Source organism: Penicillium paradoxum, assembly GCF_028828445.1.
Source record: "Penicillium paradoxum strain IBT 22861 chromosome Unknown utg000004l_segment0_segment0, whole genome shotgun sequence".
In the NCBI taxonomy this organism is placed as follows: domain Eukaryota; kingdom Fungi; phylum Ascomycota; class Eurotiomycetes; order Eurotiales; family Aspergillaceae; genus Penicillium; species Penicillium paradoxum.
In genome coordinates this window covers 2,723,863-2,750,960 of record NW_026643182.1, presented here as the reverse complement: position 1 = coordinate 2,750,960, position 27,098 = coordinate 2,723,863, and the positions used below count along the sequence as shown (strand labels likewise).

General features: G+C 49.4%; 10 protein-coding genes across 10 annotated transcripts; 3 read left to right on the top strand and 7 right to left on the bottom strand.

Annotated features, from left to right (window-relative positions):
• Window positions 1–408: 408 nt before the first annotated feature.
• Window positions 409–1,353, bottom strand: N7457_004742 (mitochondrial 54S ribosomal protein uL23m; the record flags this gene model as incomplete). The annotated part of the gene is made up of 3 exons (XM_057175787.1): window positions 409–691; window positions 819–1,106; window positions 1,238–1,353. 3 exons carry the CDS (start codon window positions 1,351–1,353, stop codon window positions 409–411), a joined length of 687 nt encoding a protein of 228 aa, XP_057032834.1.
• Window positions 1,354–1,670: 317 nt separating this feature from the next.
• On the bottom strand, window positions 1,671–3,073 carry N7457_004741 (protein kinase RIO2; the record flags this gene model as incomplete). The annotated part of the gene is made up of 3 exons (XM_057175786.1): window positions 1,671–2,701; window positions 2,766–2,910; window positions 3,011–3,073. 3 exons carry the CDS (start codon window positions 3,071–3,073, stop codon window positions 1,671–1,673), a joined length of 1,239 nt encoding a protein of 412 aa, XP_057032833.1.
• Window positions 3,074–3,565: 492 nt separating this feature from the next.
• Window positions 3,566–6,560, bottom strand: N7457_004740 (proteasome regulatory particle base subunit RPN1; the record flags this gene model as incomplete). The annotated part of the gene is made up of 5 exons (XM_057175785.1): window positions 3,566–3,592; window positions 3,648–5,960; window positions 6,017–6,181; window positions 6,247–6,311; window positions 6,419–6,560. The coding sequence occupies 5 exons, from the start codon at window positions 6,558–6,560 to the stop codon at window positions 3,566–3,568; spliced, it is 2,712 nt and encodes a 903-aa protein (XP_057032832.1).
• A 408-nt stretch (window positions 6,561–6,968) lies between these two features.
• N7457_004739 (uncharacterized protein) lies at window positions 6,969–9,077 on the bottom strand (the record flags this gene model as incomplete). The annotated part of the gene is made up of 3 exons (XM_057175784.1): window positions 6,969–8,098; window positions 8,160–8,411; window positions 8,471–9,077. 3 exons carry the CDS (start codon window positions 9,075–9,077, stop codon window positions 6,969–6,971), a joined length of 1,989 nt encoding a protein of 662 aa, XP_057032831.1.
• Window positions 9,078–9,341: 264 nt separating this feature from the next.
• Window positions 9,342–11,803, top strand: N7457_004738 (mismatch repair ATPase MLH1; the record flags this gene model as incomplete). The annotated part of the gene is made up of 5 exons (XM_057175783.1): window positions 9,342–9,446; window positions 9,520–9,699; window positions 9,748–10,014; window positions 10,067–10,158; window positions 10,240–11,803. 5 exons carry the CDS (start codon window positions 9,342–9,344, stop codon window positions 11,801–11,803), a joined length of 2,208 nt encoding a protein of 735 aa, XP_057032830.1.
• An 894-nt stretch (window positions 11,804–12,697) lies between these two features.
• Window positions 12,698–15,098, bottom strand: pps1 (tyrosine/serine/threonine protein phosphatase PPS1; the record flags this gene model as incomplete). Its single annotated transcript, XM_057175782.1, has 6 exons — window positions 12,698–12,824; window positions 12,881–12,937; window positions 13,001–13,121; window positions 13,179–14,156; window positions 14,211–14,297; window positions 14,357–15,098. 6 exons carry the CDS (start codon window positions 15,096–15,098, stop codon window positions 12,698–12,700), a joined length of 2,112 nt encoding a protein of 703 aa, XP_057032829.1.
• A 3,764-nt stretch (window positions 15,099–18,862) lies between these two features.
• Window positions 18,863–20,422, top strand: N7457_004736 (phosphoinositide binding protein ATG18; the record flags this gene model as incomplete). Its single annotated transcript, XM_057175781.1, has 5 exons — window positions 18,863–18,914; window positions 18,993–19,147; window positions 19,223–19,382; window positions 19,450–20,320; window positions 20,377–20,422. The coding sequence occupies 5 exons, from the start codon at window positions 18,863–18,865 to the stop codon at window positions 20,420–20,422; spliced, it is 1,284 nt and encodes a 427-aa protein (XP_057032828.1).
• Window positions 20,423–21,019: 597 nt separating this feature from the next.
• On the bottom strand, window positions 21,020–21,687 carry N7457_004735 (nucleobindin SSP120; the record flags this gene model as incomplete). Its single annotated transcript, XM_057175780.1, has 2 exons — window positions 21,020–21,504; window positions 21,564–21,687. The coding sequence occupies 2 exons, from the start codon at window positions 21,685–21,687 to the stop codon at window positions 21,020–21,022; spliced, it is 609 nt and encodes a 202-aa protein (XP_057032827.1).
• Window positions 21,688–21,976: 289 nt separating this feature from the next.
• N7457_004734 (uncharacterized protein) lies at window positions 21,977–24,223 on the top strand (the record flags this gene model as incomplete). Its single annotated transcript, XM_057175779.1, has 1 exon — window positions 21,977–24,223. One exon carries the CDS (start codon window positions 21,977–21,979, stop codon window positions 24,221–24,223), a length of 2,247 nt encoding a protein of 748 aa, XP_057032826.1.
• Window positions 24,224–24,705: 482 nt separating this feature from the next.
• On the bottom strand, window positions 24,706–27,088 carry N7457_004733 (DEAH-box ATP-dependent RNA helicase PRP43; the record flags this gene model as incomplete). Its single annotated transcript, XM_057175778.1, has 3 exons — window positions 24,706–24,828; window positions 24,885–26,751; window positions 26,808–27,088. 3 exons carry the CDS (start codon window positions 27,086–27,088, stop codon window positions 24,706–24,708), a joined length of 2,271 nt encoding a protein of 756 aa, XP_057032825.1.
• Between the last annotated feature and the right edge of the window lie 10 nt (window positions 27,089–27,098).

The window sequence follows — 27,098 nt, the reverse complement described above, 5'->3', positions numbered from 1 at the left end:
CGCGCCTTTGTTGTCTAGCATTTTGATCCCCCTCCCCTACTCTCGTTTTTGCATAGCGTATAATGCCCCGATGCCCCAATGGCTTGTACTTAATATGCTCCTTTCGCGTGATGCGTTCTTGCCAGTCCATATTTCTCGTGTCTATATCACTTCTCAATATATCGGGTTCCGTTCTACCACAAATACACATTTAAGAAAATAAGACTCCCCTCATCTTCAATAGACACAGATGAAAACAGAAATTATGAGACGCCACATTCAAAATGTATACAATCTACCCCAAGAGTATAATACACAGATCCAGCCAGAATAACAGGGCTAGATGATAGAGCAAGAAACACCAATTTTCCCTCACAGAGGACAGGAAAAAACCATGAAGAACAATGCAAGGAACCCCATCATATCCGATTACCGCGCGCCGTACTTGCGTCCCTTAGAGAACCAAGCCGGCAGGGTAGCAGAAGGGAAGAATTCGCCCTTCTTAGCATCCTTAGCCTTATCCGCCCCCAAGCCCATAGCCTTCCAGGTTGGTCTCCAGCTCTCTTGGTTCTCAAGCAGCTGCTTAGCCTGTGCCTTGTAGGCAGCGCGCAACTCATGGTCGGGCTCTTCGCCGGCGTTTCGCTTGGGGTTCTCCTTGTCTTGTTGGGCAATCTGCCACTTCTCAGCCTTCTCCCAGCCTTCATGCTCCCAACTGTTCGTGAAAATTGGTTAGCAATGATACGCGGTTTTGGTTTTTGTTGTGTGTGTATTTGTATTGGGGGAGAGAGATTCTTCTTAAGATGAAGAGGAAGAAGATGCTGGGAATGGATATCACATACGGGGTGAGATCCGCGGGCTCCGCAGGGTACACGAAAGGCTCCTTCAATTCAACAGTCATGCGCTTCTGCGACTTGGGTCGGCGCCACGGGCCGTAACCCTTGCCATCGCGCGAGATTCGTGTGATGGGTTGTGCCTGGACATAACTGCGGATGCTAAGAGTTCCGACTCCGTACAAGTTCCATAGGTAGCTGCGGAGATCGAACTTGTTGAAGTTGAGGGGGACGCGGAATTGAGCATATCGGGGAGTGAGGTTGGGGGTTCGGACAAGAGCAACGCGGAATTGAGGCCTAACAGGGGCAAGATGTTAGCCGGATCTCTTGGGAACTTTCAAGGCATTGTCCAATTAAGCCAGCCGTAGGCCATTGTGGTGTTTTCGCCGAGCCAATATGGGAGTTTTGGGAAATTTTGGATAACGTACAGGTACACCGGCTTGCCGATGACGCTGGTCCATTTGCTTTTGGGGGCTTGCTGGACAGCAGCCTGGTTTTGCAGGCGTTTCAAAGCCTTTGCTTCAACACTTCTGAGACGCACCATTGTGTTGTTGAGTTGAGGGATCTGGGGTTAGAGATGCTTGCGGATCGTGCTTCAAAACTGCATTGGCTGGCCCGGACACGTGACCCCGAAGTATACGGCAACACCAGACAACACAACATTTATTGTTAGAGGCTCTCAAGCCAGCGCTCAAATTGATTACATTGTGTTTATAGGTGATGCCGAATCTTATCTATGGAAAGCAGACTCTTTGTGACCTGGAAGACGTCCATTGGGTGGTAATAGAGGATTTTGAAACCTATATTACATGCTTTATTCATCGTAAATAGTCATTAAAAAAAGCCCAAGCCTAATCCCTTTTATTGTGCCGAAGACCCCGAAACGCGCAGTTGTTCTAGACGCTTGGTACTGTCATCAATGTCGTCGGAGTTCTTGGTCTCGTGGGTATCACTGGGCTCCTCAGCTTCGGACCCAGACTCTTCTTCCTCATCATCATCCTCATCGTCATCGTCATCGTCATCGCTATCCTTGGAGGTTTCTCCGTCTCCCTTGACACCTACATCTTTCATATAGGTCTCAAGTTCACGAGCCATCTTCCGCGAGAAACCGGAGGCTTCGACTTCGACATCCAGACGCTTGCCAGGGTTGTTCAGAAGCTTCTTTCTAGCTTCAGCAAAGGTAGGGCCCTTTGAATCGCTCACGAAGTGGAACTTGCGCTTGAAGTACCGCTTGATACATTCCACATCGCGATCGAAGTACATTTCAGCGTTCACGTGGTCCACGGACACCATCTGCGGGAAATCAATAAGAACCGGGACCAGCCGGATATGCTCATCTTCCTCCTCCTCGGTGAGTTCTTTCCCCTTGAATTCGGGATCCAGCTCTTCCTTGATAAGGATATTGAACTCGTTGAAATCACCGTGAATCAGGCCATACCGTGCCAATTCCAAGATCATGTTCATGAGCTCTGAGTATAACCAGGCTGGGTTGGCAACTTTGGAGATCTGGCGCAGAGGGAAAGCATCGATAAGACTCATGACAATGGTGTGTCGGTTTTGCGCAATAGGTTCGGGGACGGAGAATCCGTTGTCGCGCAAAGCAGTCATGAAAGCAAACTCCTTCATTGCTGCCAACCGAGACATGTACATCCATGAAGCTGAGCTGCGGTGTCGTAGATAGTCGCGGTTTGTCTTGACGGTTCGGAAGGAGATACGGCCGAGACGGTGGATTTTCATAATGCGCTGCGATCCGTCGCTCTGTGCCACCACGATGATGTCTGATTCCTTGCCCACGCCAATTTGGTTGCCGACCGAGTAGATAGCCTTTGACTTCTGGTGCGCGTTCAGCGCAAGATAATCCAATCCTCCGTATGCGAGTCTGTAGCCGTCATCTATTAGGAAGATAGGATATATTAGTTATAAGACCAACGAGCATAGCATAGATGAAATACATACACTTGGCATTCTTTACTTTCGCAATCAGATTGATTTTGGCAAGGTTTGAAATAGCGCGGTTGACACCGCTGCCGCCTCGGAGACCCGAAAGCTGCGAGATCAACGGAGTAGGAACAACCTCATGGTTTCGGCTTCCGGCTTCGACCTGAAGAATAAGAGCACATTAGCTAGTGCAAAATACGCGATAAATGCTCCTTAGCAAAAGACATCGCGGGGTAGAGTCAGGAGGAGGGGCCGATAAGTACCGCTTGAAGAACCCGGAAATCCTCAGAGGTGAGGTAGCGAATGGCCTTGGCGTCGAGTTTCATGGCTGTGAGGAAGTAAAGAGATTATCTATTTTCTTCCGATTCCCAAGAAACAAATTCGTTGGACAGAGCTTCAAGACGAGTTGGACCAGTCTGCGATGCGGCGGAGGAAAAAAGTTGATAAGAACCTAGCCCTATGCCCTATTTCCTATCCGGGATGGGAACCTTGATAGCTTCGCCTTGATTTATGGTGTAGGAGCATCGTTTTCAGTAATTATGAGGGAATCGCTGAGGATTTGAAGCAATCAAACCATAAATAACTGGTTTTAAGAGTAATGCCTACTCGCACACTAGACCCAAAGCTGCTATGGTCTAAGATATTATCTATCCGAGACTCCAGCAGTGGTGGAAATCGCAAAACAAATATAAGTGTAAAACAAATCCATGCTATTCTTCATTCGTTCTGAATACATTAGATCCAACGATACCCCGACCACTATACGAGTGTCGCTGGTTGCAAGCGATGGATGTAAATCGGGGAATATCTATTTTAGCTTATTCAGGGCTTTCATAGTCCGGGTTCTAGAAAATATGTTAGTACTGGCTACATCGGAGTGTAAAGGGCGGAAGAACATACCTTGCGCAAGATGACCAAGCCCTCAAGTGTGCTACTCAGAGGGATGTACTGCTCATCCTCAAGCTCAGCTCTCTCACCGTGGGCCAGGAGGACTGGAGTGCTTTGAGTCTGCCATCCAGTGATGGTCTTCGGGCGACCTGCCTGGCCGACCACGTCCACAGCTTGACCGACACGGACGTTGACGGTGAGTGGCTGAAGGTCCTCATCGAGGGTAATAAGGAAGCGGGGGAACATGGCGGTGATAAGGAAGTAGAGCAGGTAGTGGTGTTCAGCGAGGATGAATTGCTTGGCATCAATGAGTGATACAAGCACAGTGAGCAAACCCGCTGCTGAGACACGGGAGAGGACCTGTCGGTCTGTGTGGAAGGGGTTGAGTGTCATTGTGCCCTTACCCATGTGCAATAGACCCTGGGCGATGCGAACCATGAATAGTGAGTTCTGGTCGCGGTGGTAATAGCTGGCCAATTGCCGGAGGAGTTGTGCGAGACGGGCATTGTTGGTACCAGCTCCACAGAGACCCATAGCGAAGATTGCATTAATAGCAACATCGTTGTCATTATCGTGACTGTACCGGGACAGTGTGTCGTAAACCTTCATCTGTGGGTTGCTAGGACTGATCAAGCCCATAGCCAGGGGAACTGCCCGGCGGATGTTACTGGATCCATAATGCATGAGATGACCAAATTGGCGGAGAATCATGTCCTGTCCAACATCCTCGCCCATCGCAATGAGGGATAGACCGAGAACAGCATATGATTGAACAAGCTCGTCGCCTTTGTTCTCCTCCTTTTCTTCAATGATATCATTGCAGATGTGAAGTAGCTCTTGCAGCTTGAGCACCGTTCCAGTACCTGCCCAAGCGCATACTGAGGCAAGTACTGAAGTGGGCTTGGCCATGGGGTGATCTACTGCCTTAAGGATGTCAAGAATGACATCAACCTCCTCTTGGCGACCGAAGTATAAAAGAGCTAGACCGAGGGCCATGAATCTTGTCCACTTGTCCTTGAGCTGCTTCTGGCGCTCCTCGTCCATCAAGGTTGTCGCGATTGCCTCACTGACCTGGTGGTTCGATGAACCAACAAAGATCAGACCCAACGAAACTGCTGCCATGGCGGACAGCTGCATATCGAGCGAGGCGTCCTCTACAATTGGAAGAAGGACCTCGAGAAGCTCCTCCTTGTTAGAACCGGCGTATGCCAGACCGAGACCCATGATGGATGCGACTTTCATAGGCACGCTCTTCGTCTCGAAGTTCTCGGGGTCACTCAAGAGGGCGAGGGCGGGGTCGGAGTCAAGTCGGACGCCGGAGTTCAGAATGCCAATAGCGAGAAGTGCACCGGCTTTGACTTGATCTTCCTGTGCGTAGGTGAACTTGTCGATCTTGTCCAACCCGTCCTCAACATCACGGTGCAGCAGCATACCCAGCGACGCAGTTGTCGAGAGCATGCCATCGTCCTTGGTTTTCCACACCCACGGGCCCTTGTCACCCTCCACTAGCATCATCTTATCATTACCAAAGCCAGCATTGGCAAACGAGTTGACAAAGGCGCTGGCCAAGTTGTGTCGTGCTGAATCAAGGTTGGTGAGGCCGGCTCCGCGACTGCTCTCCAGGTGAGTCTTGTAGATATCCTCTGGCATTTTGGGCTCCAGAATGTTAAGTTCCTTTGCCAAAGACTTGAAGTGCTTCGGAATGGAAGTGTTGTTGAGACAATCGGCCAAAGCCTCTCCCTCTTCATCCTCGGCCGGGAGATCGAGCCAGATCTGCTGCCGGGCGACAAGGAAGGCCATCTGTTTCTTCAAAGCCTTGTCGGTCGTGGCGTTGATATCACTCTTGATAAGCTCGATGTCGTTCAAACGGATAGCGAGGACAATTGCTTGCGAAAGTTTGTTGTAGCGGACGTAGATATCATGGGCGGTTCGAAGGAATTGCTGATCTTCGGGATAAGTGAGGAGATTGACCATGCTGACCATGTACAAGCAGACTCGAGCATATGTGTTCTCATCAACGAACTGAGGGATATCTTCGATGATTTCCAGTTCGCTCATGAGATCAACTGCATCGGCCTCGGCATTGTGACTCAGGAAATAAGGCACCAGCGACAACGCAAGATCCACGAGATCCTGGGTGTCCTGGTCTGCGTTCAAGCGATTCTGATATTCCTGTCCGATTTCTAGTGCGAGGTGTCGGACGTATTCGTGACCCCAAGAGCCAAGGTCCTCCGATTTAGCCAACAGCCGGTATTTGATAGTCTCAAGCTTCTCTTCGTCTCCGTAGGTCATTCCAAGCACCGACAGCATATCAGCCAACGAGTTCTAGATAAAAAAAACTGTCAGTTTCTCAAAAGCAATGAAAGCGCTGCAATACCAACCTTCACAGGTCCTGCAGTCCATTCCTCGTATAGCCCTGCCAGGTCATCGTAATGCGGTCGGAGGAACTTGAGGGGCTTAGGAACAGCCGTCATGGAGGATGTGGATGTCTTGATGAAATTCTTGATCGCGTCCAGTGCAGGTGCGTAGAGCGAGGTATCGGGTTCCTGTTGGGGGTAAAAAAGATGATTAACGTCATTGTGCCATGCGCAGAGTGTAGGAAAGCAATCACCTTTAAACGCTCAACAAGCATCTCAAGTTCGCTCTTCAATTGTTGATCTTCTTCACTAAGCTCCTCTAAAAAGTCTCTCCATCAGCATGTTTCTTCTAGCGCCACCGTGGTTCTTCAAGAGAAACCACATGCTCCGTTGGGAGAACCTTGAGACGGCCTTATCGCAACATACCATCTTGAGATGTCTCATCTTTCTTCTTTTCGTCTGCTGGCTTCTCGCCATTTTCGGTGTTCTTGCCGTTCAACTCGCGAACATCATCAACCTTGCCCTTGCCCTTGTCGGCGGAGGTTGGCCGTTCGCCCTCGTTGGCCATTTCTGATGGTTGCTGGGGACCAAGTCGGTGGGAATCGAGGGAGCGTGGCAGAGGGATGTATCAACTAGATAAGTAGAAGATAGTGTTACAAAGCAGAAAGAGATGGAATTCTGCAAGGAAAGAGTAATGCAAGTGGATTGTAAGCTGGTGATGGAGAAGCAGAGCTCGGTCTGGTGCAGCTCCGGATTTGATTACATAATGTGCCAAGGCCCTCGTCATTGTTTTGGACTTGAGATCCTACAACTTCGTTCGCTTGCCTTGAGCACTCGTTGATTTTGATCTTAAGGGTTAAGAGTTACTTGAGAGATTTCAGTCTTTGAGACTGTCATATATTATGAACTTGGTAAAGACATTGGTGAAATAATTACTCAGATCTTGCCTGCTGGAGATTCCACCAAGAGCTCATTATTAAATGCAAAATATGTCTGCTGAGGGAGCGTCCATCATATCCCCGGTACATCCTCCATAATGGCCCCGGAACTGCTTGGCATACTCTTCTGTTTGCTTGGCATAAGCCGTGGGGGTCAACTCTTCGCCATCATACGAAAGTAGAGGCAGGTTATCAAGATCGGGAAGACCCAAGGGAAACAGGTCAAGCAGCGGCATGATGGTTGATACGCGGCCTAGTGGTCTTTCGACATTCCCCAAGCCGGTGGCAAAATCCCCTGTAAGCGGCTTTGTAGGGTCATCGATATCCAAAACCACTTCTCTGCCCGAGCTGATGGGCTTGCTACTCCCGAATTCTTCTGGCGCCTGGTATAGCTCGTTGTGTACTGTAGCAATCGAAGGAGATTTGATGACCGGAAAAGATGGGTACAGAAGATAATATCCTTTAGCACGGATCATCTCCAGCAAGTGTTCCATAAAGGCTGGATATCTCTCTGATATCAACTTTGTTTGAGAGGCCGCCGCAGATTGCGGAGTAGACAAGCGGTTAGCCAGGAATGAGTGGAATTCGGCCCACGCATCGCCAAAGTACAATGCTGCATTGCTATTTGGGGCCTGCCAGAGGAACGAGGGAAGATACTGTTCATTATCTTTACCGGCCATGGCAGGTGGGGTGAACGATTGGCTGTCAGACGTAGGTTTCGATGATGGTAGTTCAAGGGAGATGCCAATAATATTGGGGAATATATGACTGGCCCGGGCAGATTGTTTATAGTTCAGAACAGCAAACTTCAGGTAGTGATAGAATGAGGGTGCGAGCTCTGCCTGTGGAGATAGCATAAGCAAATGTGTGACATCCGGGTTCCGAGGATAAAACGCCTCCACAGTCCGAAGCGATGACTCTGTTGCATCCATGCCATGTGGCTGGATGTGCCGCCGAATACTGATTCGGCTAGTAAGCTGGGTCAAGCCATCCAAATGCTGTAAAAACTGAAGCAGTTGCGGATCCACCTGCTGAGGGAGCTCTATCGTCAAGCTCGGCGTTGATCCTAAATAGTCGGCTGCATCTAATGACTGCATAAGCCTAATCAAAGAACCAGAAGACTCAGACGGTGCATGCACCACCATTTCGACCTGTACATCATTCCATGCTATTGTATATGTAGTCAGTATCTTCGAAAGAAACCTACAATGGGAGACGATAGATCTTACATCGAAGAGCCACGCTATCCAGCAGAGCTATCCACATAATATTCCTTGAAGCCGTGGAAAGAGCGACATGAGGGGTGGCATTCTCCTGTGAATGTATCTCGACTCCGTTCCAGAAAAAGGGATCCTCCCAGCTCCGGCCTTGCGTGACAAGAACATCGGGTCTAATGTAGGTCCGGATTATTTGAAGGCCTGATACCACGGATCGCTCCATGCGGTCGTCGGTAGATTTGGATGCATAGTCCGGCCGGGCATCTGTTGATCATAGTCAAGTCAGCGAAACATTCTTAAGAAGCACGAGTCTCGTATCCTACCATGCCATGTCAATGGGCACTCATCATCTCTAATGCCATTAACCCCCTTGATGCCTTCGATTGAAATTTCCTCTTTTCCCATCAAAACAAAATGCACATAGTTCAACTGTTCACCAGCCATGCGACAAGCTAGGGGCAAGAGATCCGACACACTGCGAAGACTGGATGCTGCAAAGACAACTGCACGACTAGCTGCTTTCCGCGAGTACTTATCGCGGGGAAGAGAGTGGGCCAACTCATAGAACTTGATCTTTCCATCGTAAACCTCCTCCTCCCGATTCGATTCCAACACCTTGACTGGTGGTGCAATAACTGGGTTGGAAACAGCAGGTGGTTTATCTGGGTTGGCCCATTTAGCAAGGTTTTCATCTCGTAACCTTGCAATCGCAGGGTTATACCGTTCAACGGCGGGGCCCAGGTCCGTCGGCATATGTTTGAAGAACTCGTAAACGAGAACAAGCGCAATTACAGCGAGGATTATCCGGCGAGGTCGGGGTATCGCTCGATGTCGCAAAGGTAGGAAACGCGCTTGATCAGAGGGCCGATGGTCGTCATCCTTCTTGCCCATCTCTTCATCAGCCCGAAGGGGCATTTTTGCGGGTGTCATAACGCGCACTCGCGATGATAGTCTAAAGCTCGATGAGCTCTGTATTTCCCCTTAGGGCATTGAGGCAACGACTAGGTACAGAGGGCACATGCGACCGAGTTGTTACATATTCATTGTGAGAGGCAGAGTAGAGCGGAGAAAACCGTCTCCACAAACGATGACGCCCCGGCGCTCTTATCGCCTTATCGTATCTCGGCCTTTTCTCCAACTACGCGCGCCTCACAACTTGTTTGCCTCGAATTCATTACTTACACTTGCAATTTCATGATGGGAGATGATATGGAAATCGAGCCCACAGATCAACGCGGCACTAAGCGCGCAGCAGAGGATGTGGAGGCCCAGGAGCCTCCTAAGCCAAAGAAGATCAAGGTAAGGCAACGCGTGTGCATATGTCAATCAGATTGTGTACTATCATCTAGAAGAAATACTGAATCTTATATAGGCCCTGGATCCTGATGTCGTAAACAAAATCGCTGCTGGAGAGATTATCGTTGCTCCAATGCACGCGCTGAAGGAGCTGATAGAAAACGCCGTCGATGCTGGTTCCACTTCAATCGAAGTTCTGATCAAGGAAGGAGGTCTGAAACTGCTTCAGATTACTGATAATGGTCATGGAATCGATGTAAGTTCATTCTTTATCTGCCAAGGAGTTGCATCTGACGCAATTTAGCGAGATGATCTCCCTATTCTTTGTGAGAGATTCACTACGTCTAAGCTTAAAGAATTCGAGGACTTGACCTCCATTGGAACCTATGGATTCCGCGGTGAAGCTTTAGCTAGTATCAGCCACATTGCACATCTCACTGTTACAACGAAGACTGCTGGATCTAGCTGTGCCTGGCGCGCGCATTACGGAGATGGCAAATTGATACCGGCCAAGCCAGGACAGAGCTCTGCACCTAAGGCAACGGCTGGTCGAGGTGGAACCCAAATAACCGTGAGTTGAATAGCTAAGGACAATCTTTGCCTGTAAGCTAACATCAGCAAAGGTCGAAGATCTCTTCTATAATGTCCCCACTCGACGTAGGGCTTTCCGCTCGGCAAGTGAGGAATATGCGAAAATCCTCGACGTCGTTGGCCGGTATGCAGTGCATTGTTTTGGGGTTGCCTTTTCATGCCGTAAGCACGGAGATTCTGGCGTCAGTATCTCAACTCCAGCTAGTGCGAATACTGTCGACCGAATCCGCCAAATTCATGGCAGTGCTGTGGCGAACGAGGTTGTTGAATTCAAAGCCGCGGATTCAAAACTCGGATTCCGAGCATCGGGCTACGCCACCAACGCCAACTACCATGTCAAGAAGACGGTGATTTTGCTTTTCATCAACCATCGCGCAGTGGAGTCGACTACTGTCAAACGTGCGATCGAGCAGACTTACTCTCCCTTTTTGCCCAAGGGGGGCCACCCGTTCGTCTATCTTGACCTCGAGATCGAACCCAGCCGGGTAGATGTCAATGTACACCCAACAAAGCGTGAAGTAAACTTCTTAAATGAAGATGAAATTATTGAGCTTGTTTGCACCGAAATCCGATCCAAGCTGGCTGAGGTGGACTCCAGTCGCACATTTCTCACGCAGAGCCTTCTACCGGGTGTACAGGCCATCGAGTCACTGCAGCGTGTTCAAGAGGGTCAAGTCAACGAGGACACAGGAGAAGCAGCAAAATTGGGAGCAATACCCAAAACACCCGCAACAGCAAAGAAACCCTATGAAAACAACCTTGTCCGGACAGACTCCAAAGTCCGCAAAATTACAGCAATGTTGACCCCAGCGGCAGCCTCACCGCGAGATCCATCCAACCCCGACGCCTCCATAGAAACCGACAAGACGACATCATCAATCCTAGACGACGGACTCCAATACGAGACCACAGATCGGCAACCACTAAAAATCGCCCTCTCATCAGTCAAAAGCCTCCGCGCAGCCGTCCGATCTGAAATGCACAACACACTAACAGAGATGTTCGCCGCACATACGTACGTCGGACTCGTCGACGAGCGGCGCCGCCTAGCCGCAATCCAATCCGGCGTCAAGTTATACCTAATCGACTACGGACTAGCATGCAACGAATTCTTTTACCAAGTGGGCCTAACGGACTTCGGCAACTTCGGCGTAATCCGACTAGACCCAGCGCCGAAGTTGGTAGATCTACTAAAAATTGCAGCAGACTCAGAACGACAAGAGCACGCAGACTCCAACGGCGAAGAAGCCGATAATATCTTCAATAATGCGCCGGAGATGATAGCACAAACTCTCATCGAGCGTCGCGAGATGCTAAACGAGTATTTTTCGTTGCAGATCAATGCAGACGGAGAGTTACTCTCCATCCCACTGTTGCTGAAGGGATATCTGCCTGCACTGGCGAAATTGCCTCGTTTCCTGTTGAGGCTTGGACCGTACGTGGACTGGAGTAGCGAGGAGGGCTGCTTCCGCACGTTTTTGCGTGAGCTTGCTGCTTTCTACACACCTGAGCAGCTTCCTGTGCTTTCGCAGTCTGCTGCCCAGCCCACGCCGGCGGGGTTGGCTGCACAAGCTCCCGCGGTAGCCGATGGCTTGGAGAATGAGGAAGATTTATTTGTTAGGGCGCGTCGGGCACAGATGATCCGCATGTTGGAGTATGTTGTCTTCCCTGCCCTGCGCGCGCGGTTGGTTGCCACGTCACGGCTGCTGCGGGGTGTGGTTGAGGTGGCAGATCTGAAGGGATTGTATCGGGTATTTGAGCGTTGTTGAGAGGACGACATACCATGGTACTGCTGTATTTTATCAGTCTAGGGATTTTCTTTATGAATTATGAATCAATATCTGTCTGCGTTCTGCAGGTACAGCCTTTTCCCTCAGGTCAGCATTATCACGAAGAAGCAGTTTTGGGCGCCTTGGCCTTTTTGGAGTACATACATCTTGTCGGTTCAATATACTAGACGCCTTCGATGTGAATATTGGTTGGTGGAGGGGATAATGTGTGATTACTCTCAAGCCCATATGTATGAAGCTTTTGCGAATATGCCTGCTCTTCCTTCACGCTTGAGAATATGAAGTGTCAATACATATACCGTTAGGTCCCTAGGGTTGTCACAGAGATCACTTGAATTAGGTATTGTCATTTCTTAAGAAAATGATAATTGGACGAGAAGAAGAAAATAGAAGAGAGAAAAAGAAAAAGAAAAAGAAAAAGAAAAAAAAAGAAAAGAAAAGAAAATTTGCATGAAAAGAGACGTGAGAAAATCATTGCATCGCTGGTAGTGGAGTGGTCACAATATCTCTCCTGCCCCAAGATTTTCAAAACGCCGAGCGCCAGATATCAATCAAAGAGTCGACCGATATTCGTAGAAATCATGCAAAATCATTGTATCATAATGCCTGATAGGTATCAATGAGAGGCAGAAACACAACTTTGGAAAGGGAAAAAAAAGCGCGAAGAAAGAAGTCTCAGACTGGCGTGTGCAGCGGAGGGTTCAAGGTCCTATTGGACAGGCAGGCCGAGGAAGAACGATGTGGAGGATGGAAGATTTGCCTTTATGGCAGGAAAAGCCATTTTGTAGTAAATATGAAGCCGTTCTTGTCGCGCTGGCCGTATGAATATAATAGAATTCTGTGGTCAGGTCGGAGCAGCTTCCGAGGCTGCATTTAGTGCCTTGAATAAGGCTTGTTGAGCAGAGCTATCTCACGCGCAACAGTGGTCCATTCGAGCTCTCGCTTCATGGGCTCGCCTCGTCTTTTCTTCTGGTATTCCTCCCACTGAAGAAGTTCGTAGCTGTATATGGGTATCAGTAATATTTCTTAAATCAGAGTCAGTCACAGGATACTTACACAAACCGCAGATGAGGCTGGATTATCACGTTGAGTCGCCTTGCGCGGACAAAGCAGCTGTCGTGGAATTAGCATTCTTCATGTCAACAAATAGATTCATTAGAATGGAAGCCAACTCACTATGCACGGGGAAAAGAGAGCTTTTTGGCAACCATGACTGCGGCAATGCAAATGCTGGCAGATCTAGAAACACCGACCCGACAATGAACGAACGTGGCCGTACCCTGACGCCAACCTTGTTCTATTGATAGTCAGCAAATTGAAAACATGATGTGGCATACGGACTGCAAAACCTTACCAATAAAATCAAGACAACGCTCAAATTCCTGACACAAAGGATCAATGCCGTTGTCTTGAACGTTGTCAATGTACATCACATGTTCAGGTCTGAATCTGGTGCTGTTCGTGTCCTTCCAATTGACAGTCTCGCCAATACTGAGCACACGCCTGATTCCAAGCTGCCACAGAAGGTCTGGGTTGTTCGCGTGATTCAAATTGCCCAGATAAAGATATGGCAGGATGCGACTGGGGAAGGAGCCATCCATGCTGTGAAACCAGGATGGATCCCATAGACCCGAATGATCCAAGGACTGTGCTGCGGGGCTTTCTTGCAGGAGTCGTGTTTGAATGTGAACCAGGAAAGAGACGTCTGTAGAATATGCGAAGAAATTGCGTCCTTTCTCGCGGTGAAGCCGGAGCCAAGCTTCGTGGGCAGGCACACCTTCTGCGAACATGAAGTACGCCAATGCCAATAGCGAGCTTTCGGTATAACCATCCGGACAATGGATAAGAATTTTCCTGCATTTCGCGCCTGAATCGGTGATTGTGATATCTCCATCTGCATCGTGTTCCACTGCGTCGATGTCTATCGCTTCATCGTCCGATTCTAACGCTTCATGATTCTCGGGTTCTACATCGTCGGACTCTAGTTCTTCCGAAGGGGTTTCTGGGTGTGCGAGGTAATAAATCCATCTGACAGTATTGATAATATCCTCAACCTCTCGGGTATTTTCCGACGGTAGCAAAAGAGATCCCGATGAGGGAAACTCCAAACGCTGAGGACCACTCTCTAGCTGCTTATCAAGCAGGGCTAGGTACCGAGGACCCGGAATATCGGCCATATCGCATGTTTCGATCAAAAGGTCATATGTGTCTTCCTTTGATGACTCAAAAGCTCCAGTTTTGTGGAAGTAGTCTGGGGTAGACCCGAGCCAAACATTAGACGAGATCTCGGATGGCCGGGACATCGTAGCCATTTCCAATCGCTCCCATTGGACTATCGCACTGTTAGTAGATACGCTGGGTGCGCTAGGATCTTTTGACAACTTACCAAAATCCATAGTTTGGCCTGTCAGTTGACCCTTTGCATCAATAGCAATGAGCTCGGGTTGTCTTTCCGCAACATCGGAAAAGTTGTCTGGGTAATCTAGTCAATCGATTGCCCATGGATGTGGGAAATAGAGTTTAGTAACGCACCGGCCAGGATGAATGTGTTGTAAGCTGGCCGCTCCTGCAGCGGATCCATCTTCAAACGCCATGACTGTTGCGCCAAGGCAAACTGATTAGCCAGGTCGACAAGTGCTCCCTGGCTATCGTCATCCTCGGCATAAATAACGATATCAGACATCGCCGCCAACTTGGCGGTTTGTATTTGAAAATTCCGAACGGAGAATCCCTCGGGAGGATCGGCCATCAAGAACCGAGATGAAGGAGCCAGCACCTCATGCGGGCTGACTGCACCCTTGATGCGTGATCTGGTGAGGTCACCTCCAAGCTTTACCACGGTAATACCTCTCCAACATCTTGGAGTACGACGTGCATGGCGCTTGCGACTTGAGAAGAATCCCAACTGCAGATGATTGTCTTGGTGCAATCCATGGAGCCAAGGGAACATGAGGGACGGGTCAGGCAAAGGTTGGGATGCTTGGTGGTCGATAGCGGCTGACAATTTGGCCCCATCAATGGCGTACACAGCAGGGGATGATGGTCGTCCAATGCGCATATGTTCATCTGGAGGGGACAATAGCGAAGAGGGTTGATCATTGGGTGAGGATACAGGAGTTGATTGAGAATGGGGAGCAGGGCCTGGTGGGCATAAGGAAATGTGCTTATTCGGGATGGGGCTTGGCCGTCGATTTACGGCCAAGCCCGAGGGGATCGGAGAGGAAGGAGGAGTCGGGTGGTGCAGCGCCTGCTGCTGAACCAACACCGTGGCCATGTTGACCAAATGTGCTGGAAATTGGTATAATTGAGGAGACTGTATCGACAAATGCAATTGCAATGCTCTTGATTGAAGAAAGAGATGTTCACATCCTTTGCAGTTGAGATATGGTGGGCAGAACCCAAAGCGATGGCGATCTGATCCGTGTGTGATCGGAATCACCACTACGCAATAAATGTCAGCGAATATATCTTGGATATTTCTGGAGTTGAAGCATGTTGTAGATGTTAGCAAATTTAAGGAACTAACATGGTGGCTTGGGGAAAGAGATTGGGAAGCACATGATCCGAGGCCAAGGGGGATCATACAATACCAGCAAAGATAAGGGGTGCAGGGGGGAAGGAACGAGAAGATATAACAAAAGATAAAATAGTAGTTGGGCGACAGAAAGCGACTTGGGGATAGATGCAGGAAGTAGAAGGACAACGGAGGAAGAAGTGAAGCGAAGTGGAGAGCAATTGCAGGAGGGGAGGGGGGAAAGAGATAAACGTGGGACGAGATCTGACAGCGCAAGTACATGTACGTGGTGTACGTTGTGTACGGATGTACTCTACGGGAACTGAGGAACCCACAATGTGATTCTTATTATAACAGTCCAATATCATCGGATATCTCATCATCATCACTTACCTTCATCGTCATATTGGTCCCCGCCCCCATCTTCTCCAAGCTCCTCTGTATCCACTACGCTCCACCACCGCGGGTCTGGATATCATCCGCGTAACCTTGTATCCTGTGGACATCCCCTACTCAACGACGTTGACTCCTCTCTAGAGAACAGGGATTCTGACTACTTTTTTTCTTAAGATCAACTTACCCCTCGCCAACTTCGTCCTAAAACAAAAGGAAATGCCGACCATGGACAACCGCCAATTAATGTGGCCAATCATCTCACGGGGCAGACCCTTATGACGATGAGATTCCCTGATATCGTTCTCGGTCCAGATTGCAGCCTTGTCTGTGCGCTTAAGAGAGGGGCTTCACTAAAGCCTTCTCCGACTCTCATCTCCACGTCTAACGCCCCCGTTGGTCAAGGCCCTACTCAACTTGATCGCGCCCAGCCATTTCGGAGACAAAGAACTTATCAAACCCCCGCTCCACATCGGACGAGAAACCCCTACCAGCCGGAGTTGGAGCCAACGTTTCGTGTCCGTGGAAAGCCCGGAAAGTCAATTTCCCTTCAATTCCCCTAAATGACCCAGATGTTGCAGCATGTATCGTAAGATCTCTGTTGTTTTGGCTTGATGCTAGGTCTTAAACGCATTCATACTCCATACTGTATAAGGGATTCCACCGCATGTATGACGGGTCTTTGAGATACCGCCAAATGCCCCTTCTTTGAGCCGTTCATGCATGACAGTACATGGATCCAATGTATCCTGTACTTTATACTCCGTACTCCGTACAGGATTGGAACTAACCCCGGATCGCCACTGTGATCCACTCGAGGTGGGGGGCGAGCATCAAACCGTTATAAGATATCCAATAGTAAAATGAGGCCTTAACCCGTCAATAGCCTATGCAGAAACGAGAAATTAGATCTTGTGATGATCATATCTCAATGCAGGTGCCCAAATTCCAAGCCAGATACCTGAAACCGCCGCGCCAGTGCCTAACAAGAAGCCCACGTATCTATATGTAGGCAGGTATACCCAGGTAATGAGAGTTTAATGGTGGCACAGCAGCAGTTTTTATGTCTGATCTTCCCCTCGCGCATCGTTTGGGAATTTTGGCTACACCGGAGAATCCTTCCATGTAAGCCCTCATTGGTCACTCATCCCCCACTGTTTCCGAGGCAACTACTACAGATGAAAGCGGCCCCATGTCAGGCGAAATGTTGAACAATCGGGCGACTTAATGCAGATCTTGCCTCCATTGCTGCTGGATCTGCAGATCCCAGCTGTCCTTGACATCGTGACTGGATGTACGGAGTATGCCCCCCTTGGATCGGGTTGGAACACTCTGATCCACAACCTGCAACTATTGCTCGGCATCAAACAGACCCTCTCTACACAGTAGTACGGCATCCATACTACGTACTAGGTGATTTCCCTAGAATAGCCATGGTTGAGTCAATACCGGCGTTTGGATATGAGATGTGTACTCAATCCACCAGTCGGAACGTGCATGCACTGCACATCATTGGGCAGAAACAAAATAGGCTGTTCCTTGCAATGAATTACAGCACAACCTGCTGGCTATCACCTGCTCAGTCAAGATTGTTGTCCTGCATAGTCCATAACTGTTTCCTACCCAACTGTCGGGTTCATTTCACATTTCAGTGGAACCACATGGCGGTGTTCTATGCATATTAGTTGTGGCTAGCGCCCCACCAACGATCTGAGGTTATCTGATAGCAAGTTTGCCAGCGATATTGGTCATTGCCTGTTTGATATGCACACAGTACAAGATCCTTGAGTCAAAGTCTTTATCTAACCCAAGTTCTGTAATCAGACGACATGAACAAATACCCAATCAGGGTTGTTTCAGGGGGCCACGCATGAGGGACTCTGTTGTGTGAAGCGGGTAGCTGCCGCACCTTGTTTCCTCATGTTTGCAAGGTCTTCCTTCCATATTCCGGCACACAGGCTATATTGAAATTTTCTCGAACTATCCGGTTTCCCTAGTGACGCGCGGCAGATTCGGTTCTTGGCCGAGGGACTTGACCGGACCTTACTTCCTTCCAGATAAGACACTGTGAGTATTGAAATAGTGAGCTTTAGTGACACCCTCGGGGCGAGAGATGTAGCCAGTGGGTGAGGAACCACATTGTTGACTGCATCATCGAGACGAAGTGGTGGGAGACCAACATGCGTTAAACAAAATCCACGTCATCTAGATTTTTTGCGTTTGTTAAGCGCCAGTACGGAGTACACTGGGTCGCATTGCTCACAGTATGGATGCGAGTCGCTTGCTTATATGAATGAGTCTCTACGCCCTGGGAAGCCGAGTGGCATTTCTATACTTCGTATGCTAACTGTATGTGGTTTGCCATGGGCTGCTTCAGAATTGGCATTAACGATTGGAATACGCCTGCCTAATATGCCATTATGTTCTTGATAAAAATGGATAAGAATCATAGTTATCCTCCATATTCATTCTGTATCACCTGCCGCTCCTAATATATATCATGGACGTGCGGATCTACCCCCAGCCCGAAAGGGATTTGATACGGGTTGTAATCCATATACCATAGCAAATAGACAAAAATGCTATCGCCACGAGGTCGCAATTCCAAGGCGATAAAGATGCAGAATAGATCTTGGGGTATAGATGAGGCGGAAGATCTTAGTAGAGAACCTCTACGTCATTTGGACTAAAGCTGAGAGTGCTTCCGATCGTCTAGCGGAAGCAGGGAACTAGATAGCGATAATCAGTCCCAGAAAATACCGGCCACGAAGGAAGTATCTCTTCCAATCTCCAGTTACTGTTCTCGCCTGCAGACTCGCCAAACGCAAGTGACGTGAAAAGAGAACCCTGGAAAGTGCGACTGCTGATAAGATAAACCCGTAGGCGGTGGGCAATCAAGGTGTGGCCCAAGCGCAAACCTCACAAGTTCGCAGACTTCACGGCGATCAGAACCTCTCTTCCTCACATCCGCGTCTCTAAAGCATCTCCCGTTGTCTCTAGCTCAAGATATGCTCGGTGGTGGCCAGTGACGGGGAAAGAGTTGCTGGTTCGACCCCCTCTTGATCTCGCTCTAAGCGGGGTATCTCCAACATCCGAAAGCTGCCTTGTATCAATCTTGACCTTTAATCAAAATGGCCATGAATTTTGTGACCTTTAATCAGGACTATAGCTACCTGGCTGTGGGTATGTAACCGATGTTTTCTTGCATTTTCCTACATATTTTTCTTTATTTACAAGCGCGTCTACTGACCACATCAATAGCAACAACCAAGGGATTCCAGATCTTCACAACTGAACCCTTTGCCAAGAGCTATGAAGCGAAAGAAGGAAATATCGCCGTCATTGAGATGCTATTTTCTACCTCTCTCGTGGCTCTTATCTTGTCGCCGCGACGCTTGCAGATTCAAAATACCAAGGTATGTCGGAGTCATTCGATTCATGTGTCCTATATTGGTCATTTGACGTACATCTGAAACTAATATTTGGACTAGCGCCAATGCACAATATGCGAGTTGACATTTCCAACAACGGTCCTTGCAGTGAAGCTGAACCGCAAGCGACTTGTTATTGTCCTCGAGGATCAAATCTATCTTTACGATATCCAGACAATGAAGCTTTTGTCTACTATTGATACTTCACCGAATCCACATGGTAAATTGCCCTTGGAGACTTTTTTTTTGGCCTCCTATTCTCATGCACGCATCTGACGACTAAACAGCAATCTGTACTCTGGCACCATCCTCGGAGAATTGCTACATGGCATACCCTCTTCCACAAAAAGCACCTGCAGCAGCAAATACACCAGCGCACGCTCCGCCTGGAACAACACATGTTGCTCCCACAACTGGTGATGTTCTAATATTCGATGCTGTAAAGCTAGAAGCCATCAATGTTATCGAAGCCCACCGCTCTCCCTTAGCACTCATTGCGCTGAACAGCGATGGAACTCTACTTGCTACTGCCTCAGATAAAGGAACCATCATTCGAATTTTCTCCGTGCCAGATGGCCAAAAACTGTACCAGTTCCGACGTGGCTCCATGCCATCACGAATCTACAGCATGTCCTTCAATACGACATCCACACTCTTATGTGTTTCATCATCAACCGAGACCGTTCATATATTCAAATTAACCCAGCAAGGACCATCGTCGGATGGGTCTTCGTCGCATTCTCAGCCAGGCCGGGACCAAAATTCTCCGCCCAATGCTTCCGGATATTCTCATGATGATGATGACACGGGCGGTGATGCGGGCTCTGATTCTTCTGTGCGGAAACATAACGGCACTTTGATGGGGATGCTTCGCCGGACGTCACAGAATGTCGGTGGTGCTGTTGCAGCCAGGGTGGGCGGATATCTTCCTAAGGGAATGAGCGAAATGTGGGAGCCAGCGCGCGATTTTGCTTGGATTAGACTCCCGCGATCAAACCCGGCACTCAGTGGAAATGCAGGCTCAGGACCTTTGAGGAGCGTGGTTGCAATGAGCAGTAACACTCCTCAGGTCATGGTTGTCACAAGCGATGGCAACTTCTATGTCTTCAATATTGATTTGTCAAAAGGCGGAGAAGGAACTTTGACGAAACAATATTCGTAAGTTTCAATGCTCTCCATCGCCAATTTGATTGACACTAACGTTCCCGTCACAGAGTCGTTGATTCTAACGATAGGTTGGGCTACACTGCAGAGTACTGAGAGGGAGATCTCCTGCAATACAAATCAAACCATACAGGGTTGCAGTCGCGTCTGCTCTTTACAATCCATTGGACGTCCATTCGGCCTAGTTTTCTGGCTCGAACACTTACTTGGCTATTCCTATCCTCGAAAGACACGGGGTCAACTCTGTCGTTTGTCGAACATCTCATGTTCCCCCCCCATTATTCTCCTTCCTTCGGCATTGACGATGACCCCACCGGCCCTCAACTCGGTTCCTAAGCCCTTATGCCCTGAATTCTTCCTTGAGTTTCTCTCTTTTAGCGTCTCAATTCTCTCCCCCGGCGTCTTTAGTCATGGGTTATTCTCTCGTACATAATGTTCCGGCGGATCTGCTTCATTTCATGGCTGCTAGTTATCTTTATATCTGCTACTTCAAATTACAACATCTTCGATGGCTCCTACAGCCTGTGATACATTTGCAGAACAAGATGAGATTCAGCGAGATCTCACAAGATCCTAAGATAGAAAGAGATGAGTTCGATGAATCATGAATCCTTCAGGCTGAAACACTTGGGTGGGGATATGTATAAGGGCATATGTACACAGAAAGCAGCATGGAATTAACAGATCAATATTCTAGAAATTCCGACGGAACTTCTGAGGAATATTGCTCTCGACAATTTGGATCTGCTCTAGCTTCTCGAGCCGAAGAGCAGCATCCTCCTCCTCGTCGTGCTTGCGGAAATGCTCAATATCCTCAGGATGAGTCAAATCCTCCTCTGTGGTATCATCGCCATGGTACTTTTCAAAGTGATGAATCTCATATTCATACTCAATATCGCCATGGTGTCCAGGACCATAACCGAGATCGGGCAACCGTTTACCAGCCGCAATGCCCGCCAGCCAGTCATTCCGGTCGATGAACCCTGTGTTTCCAGTGTCGAAGAGTTGGAACACTGCGCGCACAGCTTCTTGTTTTTTGTCTTCACTAACGCCATCGTTGGATTCGTCATTGAGGCCGTATGTTTTGCGCACTTCATCCCGAGTCCATGTCCCCGAGGAATCGTAATCGTGGAGGATGAAGAATGAGGTGGGGTCAAAGGTTTCAATGTGGTGTTCCTCTAGATATGACAAGTTTAGTATCATCAAATTATCAATTGGCGCATCAGTATTGTCTTACCGATCATATGCCTCGTGGCCCAATCATCCGAGGTAGCTTGTTCACTTCCATGCGAGCCGTGGGCATTTGCAAGCCCGCTCAACGCAAGCAGGCCGGCGGCGAGCCCAAATAATCCATTGACCATCGTATATCGTAATGAAAGAATCCGTAATAAACAAAACAAATAAACAGCAGACGGAAATTACCCAGCTCGCTGATGGCCAAGTCCAGGAGATACGGGGGGTCTTAGCTCGTTTGCAGTGTTTGCATCGCTGACCCGAGCATTTGCAGATTGCAAGATTATTTTGCAGCATTGCATGTTACCCCATTGAATCCCATACTATTTGCGCCGGGGCTCCGAGAGGAGTCCAATTGATCACTAGTGTATCATATTACCCTTTTGGATCAAATTGCATGATAGCAATGACCTGAGAATGCAGGGTTTGTGGTCCCGCGCTGTTTCGAAGCAGTCTTCCTGCCGCTGCGTCGGGTGTTTGAGTACTACTGCCAACGGGGTTACTTCGCGGGCAGCAACTGCCAGTAGCAAGAGACGACTTCGAATTGGAAACTCCGTCACCGCACTCTACGGTAGCATTTTCGCTGCCGCCGCCCTTGCCGATGCCAGTGTGAAGGATCGCCGCCGACATGACTGGGACGAAAAGATCGCTGCGGTAAAGGCCGAGGTGAGCGAGTTGGTGGATGAAGAACAACGCATTTTGGCGTCATTACAATCGCGAAGAGAAACGAGAGGACTCGACCGCCTCATTCAAGCGGGTGGATTCGGCTCTATTCCTCGTTTCCCCCTCGGGTCCCCATCTTCCACCAACTTCAACAGATCAATAAGGGCCTTCCACACGGAACGAGGAAGGTTTAATGCCGCTGGGGCTCGGTCGGTGGAAATTCAATCGGTGGAGGATGAACACGGAATCGATGAGGGGGATGAGAGCGAGATTTTCCTTCCACAGGAGACCCTACCCAGCTGGGTCTTGGAGGACGATCTTCGCCTCAAGGCCATACAGAAACTTGCTTTAAGGCAATTCGCCATCCGAATCTTGTTACGGCCGGCTATCGCCCATCGTTACTCGGGCATCTCGATGAATTACGCTGCCGATTTCGAGGCTCCCCAAGTGAACGTCTCTCAGCTCCTGGAAGAGTTGAATCATATTCGCAACCGAATGATTGCGCTTAAGACGAACAGGGACGCTGTATACAGTGATGTGACACAGGAATATGCCGCAAGTCAATTGGGCGAAATGAAAAGAGAGCGCGAAGCCCTTGATGCCGAACTCACCAACGACATCCAAGTATACACGAGCCAGGAAATGTCTCTTCAGGAACTGCTTCTGCGGATATCTAACAATATTCTGAGCTCAAGGGACCCGGATCGCCCAACGGCTTTCCGGCTCATGATCATGGCATTCGGCCAGACACGCCAAAACGACCTCGTTGAGCTGCTCCTGCGAACATTATTACCCAACCGATTTTTCCTTAATCCATCGCTCGTCATCACAATCATCACTTTCTTCAGGAAGTCTAAGAATCTGAAGGACTTCGATTTGTTTTTGAAGATGCTCGGCGGAGAAGGTTATTCTGTCAATTTGGGAAGCAGAGGCGTTTATAAGCACCGAAAGGTCAATGGGCTGGACATTATTGTTCCGCCTTTGAACAGCAGCAACCCGGTCATCTATGCGGCTTTGATCGGTGCTGCATTACGGTTTGATCAACCGGAGCGAGCCGATGCCTGGCTCCAGGCTGCTCGGGGTGGTGGTTTCTTTGACAGTTGGGAAACTCTGTTTACCTATCTACGCTTTTACAGCCTTCGACGGGACTGGGAGAAAGGTGCGAACGTTTTGAAAAGAGCTGTGACCTACCTTTTGTCATCAACCGATCACCGTCTCGATTCAGTTGAGAGGTTGCTAGGCCGAATGGTCGGTCTCTGCGACTCCTGTGACCAGTTAGATGCATCGGATGCATTAGTAAAGGCCGCCGTGCACAGTGGCTTTGATCCCAAACTTCTATCACGACAGTCGGATTCAGCACCTTTTGTTCACACTGATCCTAACCGGTGGTCCAAAGCTGCTAAGCACACGCCGAAGGAGAACATTGACCGTCCCTTGTGGCAAAAGTGCTATGACTTTGGCAATACCTTTGGAGAATATCTGAGTGAAATCGAGGTTCCAGCGGAAAACACCTTCTCTCGCCACAATGCCAGATTGGCGGACCAGCATGCAGATAATGCTCTTTCAACTGCCCTTGGGCGTGGCCGAACATCCACAACTAGAAAAGCACAAGCGTCTGCTGCGAATGCGTCAAATGACGACATTGCCACGCTGAAGGACGAGGTCGCCCATCTCCGTGAACTTGTCTATGAACTTCGCAAACACCACCTCTCAGACTCCTCAAAAGATTCCTCCGATAAGTCGATCAGCGAAGAACTCCTCCCTCCTTCCACTCAAAACACTACACCTCTCAACACCTCACAACCTCAAAACCCTTCGATAAGCCACAGCTTCACTAGAACCTCGACGAAGATCGGACTCGCCAAACCCCAAACTCCCCTTTCAACCCAACAGATACCACGAAAGCGCAACACGCGGCGCAAAACCCGCGCAAATAAAACGTCAATGGACAGCACGGCCCCTATTGCTGAGAGTCCGCATTTTTTGCCGGCTGAGATGTGAAACCCCTTCGTCTCTCAAGCGACGACATTCTGGTTGACCATGCTGGCAGCAAAGGATGGAGGTGGATCTTTTTTGTATATTACATGACTACATTTTGTTTCCAATAGAGCATCCGGGAACCCTTGGGAATGCAGCCCCCAAATGTACTTAACTGGCCCAAGGCGTTGGAGGTGCATACAATCAAATTTTCGAATATTCAATGATTCCGCTTTTGTAAACCAGGCTTAGGCCGGTGGTATATTGATTTTTGGATCTTGATCAGAAGTTCTATACACTCCAGAATTTTGGAGATCAGGGAAAAGCAAGCAAATGATTCAAGACATATAGCAGAAAACAGGCTATCAGTTGAGGATGGTATGGCAAAGAAAGGAAGAAAATGTTCTATTCAATGTACTGGCACCGTGACGGAAAGGGAAAAAAATATACGACAAAACAAATAAGCGTATCATGCGTGATTTCAAGGCTGAACAGAAACAAATTGTCTATCGGCGCTTCTCGGCGCGCATCTTCTCCTTGCGAGCGAGGCGATCAGCAGCCCGGGTAAGGGCAGAGCGGATATCACCCTTGGGGAAACTGTTGATATCGTAGTAGGTAGGAGCAATATCCTAAAGAAGAGTCAGTAAGATATATAGTGGTGTCAGGGTAGGGATAGGAAACGTACCAGAAGCCATTCAGGCTTGACAGCAGTGACGGTACGGATATAGTTCTTGGTAGTAAGGACGAATTCGTTGTACAAGACCCACTCGGCCTCGTGAGCCAAGACGGTAGACGGGTGCAGGAGCACACTCTGGTTATCCTTGATGGTAAGGTATTGGCTCTTGCCACCGGTATCCTTCTTGGCGACTTGCATGAAGAAACCGGCGCAAAGAGCACGGCGGATGTTCTCGTAGTATTTCTTGTCTTCGAAGGGAGTAGAGATCATCTCGAGATCCTCACGTTCCATGATGCGCAGCAGCTGAGAGCGCACGTTATCGGCGGACTGGAGGGAGCGCAAGGAGAGGAAGTGGTCGTGGCACCACTGCTTAGCGTTCGCCTGAGCTTCGCTGCCGCGGTAGGCGTGGTAAACGTTCAGCATGGTCAATTGGTCTCCATCGGGATGGGCAAAGAGGTTCTTCATCTCATCGGCACGCTTGCGTTGGGCAGCGGGACGAACGAAGACCTGGGGCACGGACAGGAGGGCGGTGATTGACAGGATTTCATTAGAGCAGTAGAATTCGGGAGAGCTGATCAACATGACAGCAAGGGCGGGATCGAGGGGGAACTCGGATGCCAGACGACCCAAAGGAGTAAGGTTTCCATCATCATCTAGACAAGCCAGGTAGTTGAGCTCCTCCAATGCTCTCATCAGAGTCTCTGGCGCGGGTGGGTCCATCAGATCAAAGTGGACAAGATCATCGATACCAAGCTTCTTGAGTTCGAGCACCGTTGATGACAAGTTGGAGCGAAGAATCTCAGGGTAGGTTGACTCGATCAGTTCCTTCTTGAAAGCGCCCTCAGTGTAAAGACGGAAGCACTTTCCGGGACGTGTACGACCGGCACGACCAGCTCGCTGCTGCGCGGAGGCCTTGGAGATGGGAGAAACAAGGAGGGACTCGACACGGATACGGGGGTTGTAAATCTTTTGCTTGGAGAATCCAGGATCCACGACATAGACAATACCATCGATGGTCAAAGATGTTTCGGCGATGTTGGTGGACACAATGACCTTGCGTCCGGGGCGACCGCCTGGTCGGCGAGGAGGGGGCGCAGGGTCGAAGATGCGCTGTTGCATGTGTGGAGGAAGACTGCCGTACAATGGGTAGACCTTGATAGGACCCGCGTCGGCTTCCCGAACCATCTCATCTCCCTCAAGCGCAATCTTACGCGCAGCATCCTCAATCTCTTCCTCACCAGTCAGGAACAGCAGGATATCTCCCTCAGGTTCGGTGGCGTGGATTTGCAGAACTGTCCGGACAGCGGCCTCAACGTAGTCTTGCTCTGGTTCGGGTGTGTAGAAGATTTCGACAGGGTGGGTACGGCCGGGAACTGCGAGAAGGGGTGCATCCATGAAGTAGCGCTGGAACTTTTGCGCATCGAGAGTAGCAGACATAATAATAATCTTCAAGTCAGGACGACGCCCCACAACTTCTTTCAGAAGACCCATCAGAATATCGGTGGCCATGGTTCTCTCGTGAGCCTCGTCAAGCATGATTGTGCTGTAGCGGGACAGGTTGTGGTCATGCATAGCCTCGCGCAGAAGCATACCATCAGTCATGTACTTCATGATGGTCTTTGGGCCGGTCATATCCTCGAAACGGATACTGTAACCAACTTCCTCTCCAAGCTTGACATCCATTTCAGCTGCGACACGTTGTGCGACGGACATGGCAGCCACACGACGGGGTTGCGTACAAGCTACCATCTTACCCTGGGTTTGCGGGAGATCATCATAGAGGACGAATTGTGGGATCTGTGTGGTCTTTCCGGAACCAGTCTCACCAACGAAGACAAGAATCTGGGATTGCTGGTACATCTGAAGGAACTCATCACTAGATGAAGAGGTCAGTATATCGTTCCGACAAAATCGGTGTCGGGCAGTACTCACCGTTGCGCGTGGACCGGGAGATCACGACGGGTCTTCAGAATGGAGAAGTATTTGCTGGAGAATGGTCGGCCGCTGAAAGGGTTGATGTCGCCATCCTCAGCCTTTTGCGCCATCGCCGAGGTGGTCTGGTGTCGCTTGAACTTGGCCAGAGCCGTGCTTTCGGAGGCATTGTCGTTCTCGTACATGTGAGCGAGGTAGGGGTTGTTCTTCGGGTCGCCGGCATCCATCTTCTGGCGCTTTGCTCGGGAGCCACCTTCGGAGTCAGATCGGTTATCGGCCATGGCGGAGGTG